We start from the raw sequence: 16811 nt of genomic DNA, 5'->3' as shown, positions 1-16811 counted from the left end.
ACCTTCCCAATTTTTATTGCAAGAGCGTGGCGGCCATTTTGGTTGTTGTGATCCTGTCTGATTTATCACCACTGTTTCCCGTCCCCCCCCCAAAAAAATGCTTTTTCAGGCACAGCACCCAAAAATGCATACTTTACATGAGATGGCAGCCCTGAAAAAAACATTTTTTTAGGGGAAATCACGCCATGAAATCATCAGAGATCATAACAACAAAAATGGCCACCATTCTCTTGCAACAAAAAAACGAGATGTCCCAGTTTTTCCAGGACACTTGTGGGGTAACTCTGTACATACATAAAGCTCTGTTCAGACCTTGATATGAGCCTAGGAAGATCCAGGGAATAACCCTTTACTTTTGCATGCAAAGCTTGTGATCTGCCACTGAACTTCAACCCTTTCTTTTCAAATCCTTCCCCAAATCTCTCAAAACATGCCTTATTCAAAATGTTAATATTACAAAAAGAATATATTTCTGTCAGTTCTAATATAGCTACAGCCAACAACAAACGGCGTCCATTTTTCTCCCAACTTCAGGAGGGACCTGGATCCATTTCCTCTGTGTTAACTTGTTTATTAATTTGTCCATATCACCAGTCTACCAAAACATTCATGAGCCTATTCTTTGATTCCTGAAAATACAGGCCTTTTCCAGTATGGAAGAAGCACAATCCTGACTGCTAGCCAACAGTTAAATAAGAAGCCTAGAAGCAGAGGATTAATTTCCGTACAAAACACTGAATAACACAGTCAACAGATCCAAACTCAGCCTGCCTCCAGGTATTTGGAAATGGCCTCTGAAAACAGGGGACAATTTATCTGAAGAGAATCACCTTAGCGCTACAATTGCCAAAGTCTGTCCGGACCCTAGAACAAATGTCTATTGTAGCATGCCTCCTCAGATCCTGCACCCAGTGTTGAGACACTGTTTGTTGTATTCTAGTTTTGCTACTGACGTGCATTGTCTGCTTTTAAGATGGCCAGGGTAGTGAATGCAAAAACCTGGAAAGAAAAGCACAGTTCAAATAAAGTGGCACTGATAAGGAACTTAGGGGAACATTTTGGAATGATAAAATTAGCAAAGTTGAAAAAGCAAGAAAACGCCAAGGAATGTTTAAGCTGAAGAAACCCAGGGTTAATACAGGCAGAGTCATTGTAGACAGCATTTATAAGGAGTGTATAGAATTTATAAGATATCTTACAAACAGACAAAATAACAATAGTAACAATTACCATATGTTTCCGTGTATAAGACTAGGTGGATTTCTTTGTTGGGGGGGGGGGTTGTGTTATGTTGTAAATAAAATTTCCAATAAAAATTTATTTTTTTTAAAAAAAGACTAGGTTTTTAAACCAAAAAATTAGGTTTGAAATTGGGGCTCATCTTATACACGGATAGTGCTGAGGGGTGTTTTCTTAATTTTGAGTTCGCAAAAATAGGGGCCGTCTTATACATGGGGGCATCTTATACATGGAAAAATATGGTAATTAACTTTCACCAATGAAAAATATTTTCAGAGGTGCACACTGTGCATTTAGGTCCACCTGCAGTTTGGCCCACAGAAGGATTCACCCCAGCAGCAGCTGATGGAAAGAAGGAAAAGGCAGCACAGGGAATCACGCTGGGACAGAACAGGCAGACTCTCCTCTGAATTTGCATTCAGTTTTTTGTTTTTATGCTGCTTTTCAGGGGAAGGAGCCCTCTCGGCAGCTCACAATCTGTCTCATCGAACAATTTTAAAAAATGATTAAATTACAATCAGCAGCACAAAACACATCCTGGTTGGTCCAGCCCAGCAATCCAGATAAAACTAACTCAACATTTAGTCCTGGGTCCAACAATCTAACCACTACACCACAAATGGCTATTCTGGTTTGCAGCCTGAAAACAGGATGACCTCTAGCAGCCAGTGCTGGCTGGTGGCTGATGGGACTTGTAGTCCAAACCATCTGGAAGGCCTCAAGTTGTGTGAAGGCTGCTCTCTCTAGAAATATGACTTTCAGAACTCAAGTTAAAGCTGAGCAAGAGTAACATTTCATTGCAGCAAGTTCCAGGTTACAAATTAACTTTGCTGGCACTGCACACTCAGGGTCTTAACCCCACATGTCGCAGCAGGAAATGGATCCTGTTTTTCTTCTCTGCAAACATTCAATACTATTTCTTAGTATTTTCAGCCCAGAAAATTGTATTATATATAGATCACAAGTTGAAAATGCATGGAGGAAGGAGGGTGATTGGATGGGGTAGAATTAACTAGATTCTAAGCAATTCAGACAGGTCCCTCCCTGCTTTTTTGAGGGTTGGAAGGGCAAAACTTTGCAATGATATTAATGAATATACAAAACCAATGAAAATTGAACATAAAATATTGCATCATTATTATATTACAATCCTCCCTCCCTCCAAGGAGTTCTGAGCAATACATACTGTTCTCACTCATCCCATTTATTCCCCACGGCAACCCTGTGAAGTACAATAGACTAAGAGGGAATGACAGTCACCCTACACAGTAGCTGGCAGCATGGTGGGGCAGAGGCGCTTACCAGACCTCCCTGCAGGAGTGTCACTGCTGCTTACCAGGAGAGGGGTGGCAGGTAGCAGCAAGGCAGGCATAGTGCAAACACACCGTGCCAAGCCAATCCAGTGCTCCTGTTGGTGCATTTGCACCATGCTTCTCTCTCGGTAAGCAGCAGTGACTCACCTGCCAGGTGGTCAGGTAAGAATATAGCCATTGCAGCTAGTATCCATTGATTGGTAGCCTTTAATTCCCAGGGTGAGCTTAATAGCTAAACAGGGATTTGAACCCAGATCCAGCACTGGCTCAAAGTACGAAAATCTATGGCTGCATATGAGTCAAACTGTAAACTATAATCTCCAGGAAGAGACCTGTTGTCTTATATTTGGTAAAGTGTTGTCCACATAAAAAGGTAAAGGTACCCCTGCCCGTACGGGCCAGTCGTGTCCGACTCTAGGGTTGTGCGCCCATCTCACTTAAGAGGCCGGGAGCCAGCGCTGTCCGAAGACACTTCCGGGTCATGTGGCCAGCGTGACGAAGCTGCTCTGGAGAGCCAGCACCAGCGCAGCACACAGAAATGACGTTTACCTTCCCGCTATAAAGCAGTACCTATTTATCTACTTGCACTTAGGGGTGCTTTCGAACTGCTAGGTGGGCAGGAGCTGGGACTGAAAGACGGGAGCTCACCCCGCCGCGGGGATTCGAACCGCCGACCATATGATCGGCAAGTCCTAGGCACTGAGGTTTTACCCACAGCGCCACCCGTGTCCCGTTGTCCACATAGTTGATTCTATATATATAAATATTACATTGCACTATGAACCTAGAAATCCTACTTCAAATTTTGCTTCTGGCACACTAATCAGCTTCAGATCAAGCTACCTTCTCAACCTCAGCCCCTCAACAGTAAGACTGACCTACCTCTCAGGGTTGGTGTAACACTCAGAAGGCACTGAGGTAAACATTTTTGTGCAGCTAGGAAAGAAATGCACTGAAAAGTGTGGGATCAATGAGAGCATAGGTGCCAGTTCCCTGGGGGCCCAAGCACCCACACATTTCCCCATGAAGAGGCCAGGCACCCACAAATTTTGGCCATGCACACTGCATGGCACCCACAGTCGCAGGGCTAAGCTTGAATGAGAGATTAATGGAAAGACCTATAAACACCCAGCAAGCAAATCAGGATGAATGTTCAGTAAACAGGTCACCAGGAGAGCCTCTAGTGGAATTATGCACATTAGTTTAAAACTTTTGTAGGAAGAAAATGTCACCTTCCTCCTCAATACGACTCTCTCTTTTCTTGGAGGTTTTAAAGCACCGGTTGGATGGCAACCCGTCATGGATGCTTTAGTTGAGATTCCTGCATTGCAGGGTGCTGGACTGGATGACCCTCGGGGTCCCTTCCAACTCTGCAGTTCTATGGTGCTATGACTCTCAGTCACCCTTCCCCCAAGTAATGCAAACGGTGGCTTCTTCCCCTCCTTGGCAGACCCTGTAACAGAGGCACCTGTGGCAGGCATTCAGCAAAGCCACTTAACATTCCATACCTGTGCAAAGGCCACTCCATTTTCAGCTGAACACTCCCTTCTTCTTGTGTGCTGGATCCATTTCTACAGGGAAGACAGGAATTCACTGAGCCACGTAAGGTGGTCAAACCCCACACCCCACCCCAAGTCCAACCAGCAAACACACTTTGGGCTATAACTATATTCAGTCAGTCCTCTCAAACATCTCTTGTTTAAAGCCACTGGTGTGTATTCGAAAGGGCTCGGTTTCATATTCTGTGGTGCCTTTCTCTGAAGCCATGTCCAAACAGCTGCCATTATAGTGCCTGGGAAACACCTCCAGATGCAAATGGTGGTTTCTTAACCAGATTTTTATACCTTCCTTTCACTAACAGTCACTGGGCAGCATCTTAAGACTATTACTTGACAGTAGAGGCACTCTATAGTCTCCTATGCAGGCTGTGTTTGAAGGACAGGTGAGGAGGTGATAACTTGCAATGAAGGCTACTGAATCTTAAAGCCTTTAAATTTGCCTTGAACAAAGTTAGGCCTCAAAGCCTGCCGATCACTTCCTCCTCAGCCTTAGGGAAATAAAACTTCACCACATAAATTCCTGCCAGCTGTGCATAAGAGCCCTGTCAGTTTATTATTATTACTTAAAGGAAGCAACCTTCAACTGTCTCTGCAAAGCAAATGGTGGGACTGGAGGACCCACATTAAGGCAACTTTTGGGAGGGCCTCAGTGCCACAGCCTTTGAGCTGGACACTCCTTGCCTGCTGAGTGAAGGTGACCAGGAGACAGACGTTCCAGGGGGGGAAAGAGGGAAGGCCTCCCTCTTCTGAGGGGAAAAGGGCCAGAGGAAGGTGTTGAAGGAAATTGCAGATAAAAGCTTTATATTTATTAACAATGAGAATGGAAAGGAAGGGCATAAGAGAAAGAAACATGTGACTCAAGGGCAGGGCCTGGATTAAGACTTTTAGAGGTCCTAATCACTGAAAAGATTACAGTGCCCTTCTCTTTCTAATTCAAAATGAAAACCATTTAAAAGAGGGGAGGAGTGTGTTGTGGAAGGCTAGCAAATGGCTTTCTCACAATGGCTACCTCAATGCTTTTTTTAAAAGTCAAATAGTTTCAAAAGAAAACCCTCATTTTGTGTAGGTTTTGCTGGTGTTTAGGTGTGATGCATATGCATTGTTCTCTTACTTATTTAAGATACTTCTGTATGAAATGCATTTCAAAGTATAAGTATAGGAACACAGAATAAAAACCACCAACCAAGAAATAAAATACACATCATAAAATTAATACAGCAACTAAAAGCAAAGCCTAAAGTGCCTTCTCAGATGTGCAATAAAAACATTTAAAATAATCAAAACCACTGTTAAAGTGTTTAAACCAAAATAACACTGGAAACCACTTCATTTCACACTACACTCAGCTGCCCCACAAGCAAAGTTTTTGGGTGACGGATAGGAGACCCAACCTGCAACAAGTCCCCTAGTGGCCAGGTGCAAAATTGGGGAGGCTTCTGCACCTTTAATAGTTGCATAGCACAATTTCAGCTTGCCTGCTGAAATTCCCTTTTGCATCTGCCCCCCCATGCTGTTAGATTTCAGCTTCTCCCCCCCCCACCCCCTGCATCCCTGACCATTAGCCAGACTGTCTGGGGCTGATGAGTGTTGGAACCCAAAATCTGGAGGGCAAAATCTGGAGCTGCCCCACCCCTGGTATAAACTATGCAAAGGCTGTCCATTTGTGAAATGCCATCCTAAGCATGTTTACTCTGAAGTAAGGCTCATAGTTCTGCCTTGCAGGATCTGTCTGCAAGCAGGTATAAGATCCCAGCCTTATAGCTTCATTTGGGGACTGTTTCGCTCACAGCAGCAGTGAGGTTTTTACTTCTGCATAGAATTGGGTAGTGGTAGCCTAACCCACCTCACAGGGTTGTTGTGAGGATGAAATGAGGAGAGGGAGAACGAACCACTTGCACCACCTTGAGTTCCTTGTTGCAAAAGGCAGGATATAAATGCAACAGAACTTAAAAAAAAACAAAACGGTTGCAGCTTTAAACAAGTAAAGATTTCAAAATAATGGGATCTGTGCCCAGGTGACAAAAACCGGCAGGTAACTGGCGAGAGAGGGAAGGGCTGAACACAAGATATTGAGGACGGAAGTCTTGCGAGCGAATATATCCTGGGGGCGCCCACTGTGCCTTTAGAAACGAATTGTAGCAGGAGTGCTGCATTCCACTTGCTGATAAAAGACTCCTTAAAAAAACCCCTCAGAAAGCAGGTTAAGGCACTTCCTGGAGTCAGAATTAAAACTGAGGGAGGAGGAGAAAAGGGAGTTTCCCTTCTGATCTCTCTTTCTCTCCCAGTCAGGAGCAAACACCAGCCCACACCAATCAGGTAAGCTCGGCCAGGCGTTGATTTCTCCCTAGGTCCCTCCCCTATACCTTTTCCAAAGGCCCAATGGCCTTGCCCCTTTGGGAGATTGACTAGGGTCACATGGTCTCACTCATGGGCAGGTAACTTAGGAAGAAGAGGAGAAGAAAAAGATTTTTTCCCCCTCCTTGATTAACCAAAGCTGGGTTTCCTGCCATGATGTCAGAAGGAGAGAAGCCTACCGCTTGTTAATTTCATCCCCCAGTCTGACCTAGGAAGTAAGAGAAGCACCTCATCAAGGCAGGTACAACTGCAAAACAGAATCTCTCCTTAAATAATTTATTTTGGTCTTAGCTACCTCTCCCTGCCCCCCTTCCCCATAGTTCTGGCTCTTCTAATATTGTCCTTTTTAATCTCCACTTTGATCACTTGGAGGAAAGGGGCAACCCTTTATTTGTGGGGGTTTGTGTTGGGTTTGTTTTATACTCGATCTCTCTCTCTCTTTCTCTCCCTTATTTTTTTTCCCTTTGTTTTGTTGTTCTTTTGTTTTTTACCTCTGCTTTTGATTGTAGCTGTTTCCCCCCCTGTGGTCATGACGGCTGCTTCTCCGCACAGTGACTCTCTGGTGGTCTTGTTTGGGGCAACAGCTGGTGCATATGGGGCTAAGCTGGGTTCCGATGAAAGGGAACTAATTCTCTTGGTGTGGCAAGTTGTGGATCTACACAGCAAGAAGGTATGGCTTCCCAAACTCTTGGTACAAAGTTGGGTGACGTGCAAAAAGGAAATGAGAAAACAGCAAATGCAGACCTACCCAAACTTGCCTGAGAGTAACATTCCCTCTCTCCCCCCCCCCCCCACTCCAAAGCTGAGAAGGGCTAAGTATCCCTCTTCTCCAAAAATCTCCGTAGGTGGGGGAGCAACTTAAATAGTTTGACCACCTACATACATACACATATGCACTCTTACGAAATGGGGAACTCACTTGCTTCAAAATTGTCCTTAAAATTGATTGATGGAGGGGAAAATCTAGACTACAAAAGTGTTATCTCCCCCACTCCAGCTAATTTTTATCTGTTAGGCTTTAAATGCCAAAAGCTTTTGCTTCTTCTAGAAGTTGAGCCTTTTCCTCATTTGGGGTATTTGGTGTGTGTTGTGTATTTTTTTATTTTATTTTAAATCAGGCCTGCATGTTGCTTCTGGGACCTATCGCTTTATATGGGAATCGAACCCAGGGAGGGGGACTTTCTGTGTGCATTAAGAGCAACTTGGTCAAATCTCATTCCCTCCCCACCTTCATTCTTGCACCCTGTGTCATACACTAACAGCTATTTAAAAAGCAAAAAAGCTGCCCAGTTGTCAATATGGCTGAGCCCCTTAATGAGAGTGTTGCAGGGTGACCTGTTTGCCCATGAAAACCAGCCAGTTCTGATGGGATAAACATAACTCCTCTCATCAGGATTATATAAGAATTGCAGCCAAGTCCCTTTTTCAGGGGAAGGGAGCAAGTCTCCCGAGGAAGAGAGCAACCAAGGAGTGAACAGAATCTTGGATTTTGTGAAATTGGCAAAATCTAACCTTTTTAAAGAAATTATAAGGCAGATTCCCTTAAACCATTGTGCTTTTCTTTTAACACACATGCATGTGTGCACACCACCCTGTTCCATTTTCTTACTTTTTCTTCTCCCTCCAACCTCCCCCCCCCCCATTCCCACTTTGTTAAATATTTTCAGGTAGGGACCCTGCACAAATGCTTGGTGAAGGCTGACAATTTGGAGCTGAGCGATGAATGTGGAGAGGTGACAGGCTTAACCCCTGAAGGCCTGAGCAAAGCTGAGCCACTGGATCGAGTTCTCCAGCAGGTGAGGGAAGCTGAGGGTTAATGTTAATGCAGAGAGCAGGATTCTGACTGATGCAACAAGGCAAATAGACTTGCTTTTGACTTTCGCTTTGAAATCCGCTCCGCGGACCAGTTATTCACAGCAGCAATATTGCAAGCATGGTTTGCCCTGCCAGTAAGGCCTGCTCTGTTTATTCACCACATGCTTGCACATTTCTGATTATCGTCTCCAGTGACTTCTAGCTGAATGATGACAAGTATTGAATTTGGTGCTGTTAATAACCAGAGTGTTCGCCATGAGAGCCAGGAAGTCCCAGGTTGTAATTTCACCTTTGCCTTGAACTCCCTAAATGGCCTTAAACTATCTGTACCCCCACCCCAAAAATAACTACTATGCTTATGTGTTAGCACACTCTGAAATCTCAAATGTGGTGTCTAAATGCAAAGTATAATGTTGACTATAACCTGAAGTTATTTGGTCTGCAGTGGCTCATTCAAACATGTCACTCGGTGCTTGATGTTGCCCTCATCCAGGGACAAATGTGAATTCGCCATGGGAATTTGTGTATGGGTGACATATTCTGGCAGCTTTGGTTTTGAAAGCCTCTTCACAAAAGTCCAGTAGCACACAGGTCTAAAACAATCACAGATTGCTTGTACAGCCAGGTTAGCCCTCTTAATGCAATGTGGTAAGGCTATTCCTATGGGGTTTGGGCAGTGATGTACCGTATTTTTCCCTCTATTACACGCAGATTTTTTCTCCTAAAAAGTAAGGGGAAATGTCTGTGCGTGTTATAGAGCGAATGTGTGGTCCCTGGAGCTGACAAGCGCGAGTGAAGGCAAAAATCAGGCAAATATCAAATCGTCCGGAGAAGGGAGGAAAGAGGAAGCTGCTGCTTTCCTGCATTCTGCCTCAGGGTCTTACTGCCCACCGGCTTCTGTTTCCTTACTGTGTTTGCTCAAACGGAACAAAGAGCAGAGAAAACCCCTCCCCTCCAGGCAAGCAGAGTGGAAAGCTCCTCTCCGTGCGTCTGGGACTCGAAGGCAACATGCAGGTTGGGGGGGGGAGAGAGAGCTGGTTGGCTTGTGGGGGGGGGGACTTTTGCCTTCCTTTCCTCCCTCCGGTAAAACCCCTCTCCTGCATTCTTAGCCAGCTGCTTCTCTGCACACCCCTCTCCTTGTCGCTTCTATGCTTTTCCTTCCCTCCCTACTTAAAACGTGGTTCCAATCACGGATCCACATGGATCCTCAGGATCTTTGCATTGAGTCACCCCAAATTCACCATCAGATCACATAGCAATGATCTGATGCAAAAACAGGGCTGCAATGCTGCAAAAACATGGTTACAAAGCACGGATCCACATGGATCCTCAGGATCTTTGCATTGGGTCACCCCAAATTCACCATCAGATCACATAGCATGTCCATGGCTACAGCCTGCACCAAAAAAATCACGCACCCACTGTTTCCTGGGGCTGCAATGCTGCAAAAACATGGTTACAAAGCACGGATCCACATGGATCCTCAGGATCTTTGCATTGGGTCACCCCAAATTCACCATCAGATCACATAGCATGTCCATGGCTACAGCCTGCACCAAAAAAATCATGCACCCACTGTTTCCTGGGGCTGCAATGGTGCAAAAACATGGTTACAAAGCACGGATCCAGATGGATCCTCAGGATCTTTGCATTGGGTCACCCCAAATTCACCATCAGATCACATAGCATGTCCATGGCTACAGCCTGCACCAAAAAAATCACGCACCCACTGTTGCCTGGGGCTGCAATGGTGCAAAAACGTGGTTACAAAGCATGGATCCAGATGGATCCTCAGGATCTTTGCATTGGGTCACCCCAAATTCACCATCAGATCACATAGCATGTCCATGGCTACAGCCTGCACCAAAAAAATCACGCACCCACTGTTGCCTGGGGCTGCAATGGTGCAAAAACGTGGTTACAAAGCATGGATCCAGATGGATCCTCAGGATCTTTGCATTGGGCTACCCCAAACTCACCGTCAAATCACATGTCTGTGGCCGCAGCATGAAGCACAAAAATGATACATCCACTGTTTCATTCAGAATTTTTTTTTCTTGTTTTCCTCCTCTAAAAACTATGTGCGTGTTATGGTCAGGTGCGTGTTATCGAGCGAAAAATACGGTATCTGGACATGACACTTTAAATGCTGATCTACTTGTCCAGTAAAAAAAAAATAAAGAAAACAATAAATGATGGAGCCTCAAGAGCCTCTTTCCCCCAAATACCAAAGAGAAATTGAATAGAGAAATATTTAAATAGGATCCCTAATGGGGTTCAGGTGAAACTGAGGATGATGGGGGGGGGATTATTCTGAATATGGTAAAAAGACAGAAAGTTGTCACTAAAAGGGCCGTGCCTGTACACAACTTGGATAGCAAGCAAAACTGGTTTGTCTTAATGTAATAAGTTAGGGAAAACAACTGGTAACCCTGAGGGTAGGAGGGCCAGAGTATGTTGTCTTTTAAGCAGTCCCACCAGTAGCCCATTGCCATGAAGAAACACTTCACATGAGGGAAAGGAAGGGTGTTTTAAGGGGGAGATAGTTGTCTTTAGAAATACTTGAATGTGCCCTTCACAGCTTCTGCAAAGCCAGTGAGGTGCAGGGGGCCAGAGTATGGCTCACTGTCTGGGGAGATGACTCCCACCACCACAAAGTTCACTGGGTGACCTGGGAGCTAGTTATTACAGGGCTGATGTGAAGGTAAAAGTGGGTGGGAAAGCTTTGCATGCTACCCTGAACTCCTGGGATGAAACTTTGGATAAAACTTTATTTATTTTTATTTTTTTTGGGGGGGGGAATACTCTGTCCCTGAGTGCAGAATTGGCTGCCCTCCATATGTTGTGGACTAGCAACTCTCACCAGCCTGCTATGCTGGCTGGGGCTGGTAGGAGTTGGTAGCCCCAAACATGTGTAGGGCACCAGGTTGAGGAAGGCTGATATATAATACTTCATGTATTCTTTTAAGCAGTTCTGTAAAGGAAAGGTAGACTGAAGGGCAGGGAGTTTGCCCACACATTCAGATTTACTCAACGAGTTCTGTGGGATTTGAACATGGATGTAACTATCTAGCTCTTACATTTTCATCCCACCCTTCTCCAACCTCGAGGCCTAATTCAGCATACATGGAGGTCCTGGGTAGTCTCTCATCCATGCCCTAGCCAGATCCAGACCTGCTTAACTTCAGCAAGGTGGTGGCCAAACTCATATATGTTCTCCACGCAGGGACAGTTTTCCATCTAGGGGGAAAGGCTTGGGGCATTAAGACTTTTTTTCGTCCTGAAATTAGTTGTATATGGAGTTCACGAGTGGTACAGTTCTGTGCATTCTCTCACCCCACGCTCCCCAGCACCCAGCCAAACTGCAGCATCACGTACTGTCCTTTCTGTATGTTGCTGTTAATGTGGGGAGAGAGTTTGTTGGTTCACTTTTCAAAACATGCAAAGGTGTTTTGCCTTTACTTTTTCATATATGTGTATGTGTGTGTCTTATGCTTTTGAGCAACCTGGAGTCAAATGGAAAAATACAACGCCATAGCTTTTTTTGGAATGTATGGAACTGGTTCTTCATATCTCATTAGAATTGCTGGTTGAGTGTGTTTGTGGGGAAAACTTGCTTAGGCTGTGGAACAGGTTAGTGTGTTGCCACTTCTGGTGACAGGGATCGGCCCAGTAAGTAATGAGCAATGTATTTCGGTGTTGCTGTGATTTTGCCCTACATTGAATCATCCTTAGTTTTAATTATGAGTACAGCAGACTCTGGGTAGGGCAGGGGGAATGAAGTATTTTTGCAAAAGAAATCATTAGGCGTGGTGTATTCCCCCCCCTTCTCCTCTCCTCGCTCTCCCCGGGTAGATTTCATGCAAGACCAGTTAAGACTGTAAAGTGACTTTTCAGTAGTTTGGAAATAGCTCTGAGACAAACGTTACGTACTGCAAGTTCAATCTTGTCCTTCGTCTTGCAACCAAAGACATCTGGAACAGCTTAGCTAAGTACACTTCGTTGTTCATCTTTTTTTTAAAAAAGTGACACACTATAATTATGCTCAATACGTCTATGTGATTGTATCCTATCATCACAAATTGCAAGTTAGATGTAGCTACTGCAGCACATGCACAGAGGACATGCTGCTGCCTCTGTCTAGGTGCGGTCGATGCTTCTTGGTCAAATGAAGGAGGATGCCTTGGGTGAGGCAGAGAATTTTGAGTTAAAGGATATCCACCTGAAACTCTCGCTGGTTCTTAGAAATCTGGGCTCTGTATCTTGTCCTGCTTTAAGACACAGCAATTTGAACATTTATTTGAACTAAGGAATCTTCTAGTCCTAAAGATCCGAAAGCATGGTTTCAGTGTTCCATCAATGCTGCAATTCAGATGTGTGGTGCATTTCAGCCCATGCTAGTTCCTGCTGGCCCATGCAGTTGATGGAACCAGGGCTGCCTGTTTGGTTCCCCATAGTGACTTATCCTCCAATTATTTATAGAAGAAAACTTGTAATATTCCAATCCTCGCTGACCCACCACTACCAACCCTCTCTCTTGCTGTCACACCTTGCTGAAAGTTCTGCTCCTCCTCCTTAAAGCCTTTTGTTTACTCTGTGGTCACTGGTCTTCCACCAACTTTAAAAGCCAGAAGGGTGTGTTCTTGTTAAGAGAAATACTAGAAAAGGCATCTTGTAGGACAACTTGCCTTATCAATTACGAAATGTACCTTGGCAGCTGTGGTGTGTGAAATGGCCTTGCAGCATGCACATACATTTGCAAGTGTATTACAGATAAGTTGTACCCACACCCCACTCTTAGGTTTAACTTATAAAGGCTCTGAAGAGGAAGTTGAATCCTGAAAAACAGCAGATCAAGAAAAACTAAATTGGTGTCATTTCCTAAATACACACACACACACTGGAAGCCAAAAATGGGTGATTTACCCCCCCAAAAATAGGGATTATGCCTGCTAAAGTGGGGCAGTTGGGGTGTTTGTGTGCTTGGGGAAAAGTGGGGGCTACAGTACAGTGGTACCTCGGGTTAAGTACTTAATTCATTCCGGAGGTCCATACTTAACCTGAAACTGTTCTTAACCTGAAGCACCACTTTAGCTAATGGGGCCTCCTGCTGCTGCCGCGCCACCGGAGCACGGTTTCTGTTCTCATCCTGAAGCAAAGTTCTTAACCTGAAGCACTTTCTGGGTTAGCAGAGTCTGTAACCTGAAGCGTATGTAACCTGAAGCGTATGTAACCTGAAGTGTATGTAACCCGAGGTACCACTGTATTGAACTTGGGCAGTTGCCACTGAGCCCACACCCTTTAAAATTGCAGAAATAAGCTTGAATGGCAAGGAGATTGTTACTTTTGAGCTAACTGTATATAAATATATTCACTCCCAGTGACTGAAAACATTCTGTTAAGTATCCTGTGCAATTGAGGTTCAGAAGTTCTGTCTTGCTTAGCAGAACTTACAAAGCTGCCTTATCAGAACACAGATACATCTGGTAGTGGCAGCAGTACTCTGGGGTTTTGGACAGGGATCTTCCCCAGAATTCCCTGGAGTTGCTAGGGATTGAACCTGGGTCCGTGTCCATGCATAGCAGATGCTCTGCCACTGAGCTGTGGCTCTTCCCAGATTTGAGCAGGGAAGCAAGAAAGATTTCAGTAGATGGGGTTGAGAATCCCAGCAAGATTTGAAAGTCTTGTCCTTCAAACTCTAGCCAAGATTAAATTGCAAAAAGCAGCACAGTTCCGGAGCATATGTTGTGGCTGCTTTTCATAGGCAGAGCTGTTGGCTCACACCAAAGGCTCATCTAGTCTAGCAACCTCCTTCCCACACTACAGTGGCCAATTTCATGCCTCTGGGATACCCACTAGCAGGACATCAAGAAGAGCCCTTTCTTGTTGTTGCTTTCCAGCAACTAGTATTTGGGAGCACACTGCTCTTGAATTTGGAGGTTTTGTTTGGCTATCATGACTAACAGCCACTGGTAAGCACATTCCTGGAGGATAAAGAGAACGCCCTTTTAAATACATCTAAGCTACCGGCTGTCACCAATAAAGTGCAACAGGTAATTCCTGCCCTGTAATTCAGCCTCCCTCAACCTGGTGCTCTCTAGATGTTTTGGATTATGACTTCCATCAGGGGCAGTCAGAACATCTGGGAGGGACACTAGGTTGAGAAAAGCTGTCATAATTACATGAAAGTCATCCGCTCAGGAAAATCACCCTCTGCTTCTTTTGAAAAATGCAAAGGGATGCTTGCGTCACATTGTAACCCACGGTTCAGTGTGACATGCACGCTCCTAAAGGTCTCCACGGCCATCATTTGAACTTGAGCCATCAGACAATGCTAAAACAATGCGGATAGTAGAGACGGAGCTAGTTGCAACTGGCAGGTTGCTGGTGTTTGCTGCAGGAATCTTTACCCAATATCCAGGAAGGCCAAAATGAGGAGTTGACACATGCCTGGAAAATATGCAAATATAGAGCAGCAGTTGACTAACCTGAACCCAGATGTTGTTAATCTACAAAGCCCATGAATTCAGAACATTGACCATGCTGTCTGAGGTTGATGGGAGTTTGCCCAATGACATCTAGACAGCATTGTTTCCTTTTTTTTAATAAGATATTTATTGAAGTTTAACAATTACAGAAAAAAAAACCAGACAGTAATAATAAAAAGATTACACTACTTCAAAAATAAAAAAAATACAACACTAAAGCGAAAAAAGAAAAAAAGAAAAGAAGAAAAAACCCAAAAACAATACAACCAAACAATAACATTAAAAAAAAACATTAACATCCAGTATTTTCATATCATTATCTTTCATTTACTTATTTCCTTGACTTCCTCACGCCTCCCTTTTTGTATTCTATTTCATAATTGTTCCAGCAAGTCCTTTCCCTCTTTCTCAAATTTTGTTCCTTAATTTATCTTAACACAATTTAACCTTGAATTTTACACTTTAACCCATTAACAGTCCATTTTTACTTAATTCTTTGTAACCTTTCTTCTAATACTATATAAATCCATTCCAGCATCTTTCTAACATTCATTAATTTTACAGTGTTTTTTTAAGTATACTTTAAATTTTTTCCAATCTTCTTCCATCGACTCTTCTCCCTGGTCTCGTATTCTGCCAGTCATTTCCGCCATTTCCCTGTAGTCCATCAGTTTCATCTGCCATTCTTCCCTGGTGGGTAGGTCTTGCGTCTTCCAGTACTTTGCAATAAGTATTCTCGCTGCTGTTGTGGCATACATAAAAAACGTTCTGTCTTTGTCACCAATTGGCCAACCATGCCCAGGAGAAAGGCCTCTGGTTTCTTCAGGAAGGTATATTTAAATACCTTCTTTATTTCATTATAGATCATCTCCCAGAAAGCCTTAATCCTTGGGCATGTCCACCAAAGGTGAAAGAAAGTACCTTCTGTCTCCTTACATTTCCAGCATTTATTATCAGGCAAATGGTAAATTTTTGCAAGCTTGACTGGTGTTATGTACCACCTATAGATCATTTTCATTAAATTCTCTTTTAAGGCATTACATGCCGTAAATTTCATACCAGTGGTCCATAACTGTTCCCAGTCAGCCATCATAATATTATGTCCAACATCTTGTGCCCATTTAATCATAGCAGATTTCACCGTTTCATCTTGAGTATTCCATTTCAACAGCAAGTTATACATTCTTGACAAATTCTTAACTTTAGAGTCTAACAGTTCTGTTTCCAATTTGGATTTTTCCACCTGGAAACCAATTTTTTTGTCCGAATTATATGCCTCCATTATTTGATAATAATGGAGCCAATCTCGCACTCTATTTTTTAATTTTTCAAAACTCTGCAATTTTAGTCTGTCTCCCTCTTGTTCCAAAATTTCCCAATATTTCGGCCATTTAGCCTCCATATTACCGTATTTTTCGCACGATTGGACGCACTGGACCATAGGACGCACCTAGTTTTCAGGGGGGGAAATCAAGGAAAAAATATGATCCCCCCCCCCGCAGCTCTGGGAGCAGTGGACAGGCTGCACGCAGCCTGTGCGCTACTCCAAGACCTTCTCCCTGCTTTTGCGGAAGGTGGCGGAATTCCCCCACCTCCCGCAAAAGCCCACAGGAGCCCCGCGTGACTCCTGCGGGCTTTTCGACCAGGAGGGAGAAGGGACTGAAACGGCCAGTCAGTCCCTTCTCCCTCCTTGGGGAAAAGCCCCCAAGAGCCGCTCGCTCTTTAAAGGCTGCGCGGCTCCTGTGGGCTTTCTTGCGAGGTGGGGGAATTCCCCCACCTCCTAGAAAAGCCAGCAAAGCCGCGCAGCCCATTTAAAGAGCGCACAGCTTTTGCCTGCTTTTGCGGGAGGTGGGGGAATTCCCCCATCTCCCGCAAAAGCCCGCAGGAGGGAGAAGGGATTGACTTGGCCAGTCAGTCCCTTCTCCCTCCTTGGGGAAAGCAGCGCATCCCCCATCGCCAGCCCCAGAGGATGGGGGAATTCCCCCACCTCCCGCAAAAGCAGGCAAAAGCCGCGCGCTCTTTAAAGGCTGCGCGGCTCTTGC

General features: G+C 44.5%; 1 protein-coding gene across 5 annotated transcripts in view; it reads left to right on the top strand.

Annotated features, from left to right (window-relative positions):
- Positions 1–6479: 6479 nt before the first annotated feature.
- Positions 6480–16811, top strand: part of ESRP2 (epithelial splicing regulatory protein 2) — a 53951-nt gene continuing 43619 nt past the window's right edge. Inside the window, exons 1-3 of one of the 5 annotated variants that reach the window (XM_083624890.1) lie at positions 6480–6707; positions 6976–7136; positions 8134–8262. In XM_083624890.1, the coding sequence (XP_083481016.1) occupies positions 6996–7136; positions 8134–8262 (270 nt within the window). In that variant the 5' untranslated portion in view covers positions 6480–6707; positions 6976–6995. The remainder of the gene's footprint in view (positions 6708–6975; positions 7137–8133; positions 8263–16811) is intronic. The other 4 variants (XM_083624892.1, XM_083624891.1, XM_083624894.1 and 1 more) reach the window with 4 other exon arrangements.

This window comes from Podarcis filfolensis (assembly GCF_964270895.1).
Source record: "Podarcis filfolensis genome assembly, chromosome: 8".
NCBI lineage: Eukaryota > Metazoa > Chordata > Lepidosauria > Squamata > Lacertidae > Podarcis > Podarcis filfolensis.
Note: the sequence above shows the minus strand (reverse complement) of the source record. Positions and strands in the feature narration are given on the sequence as shown.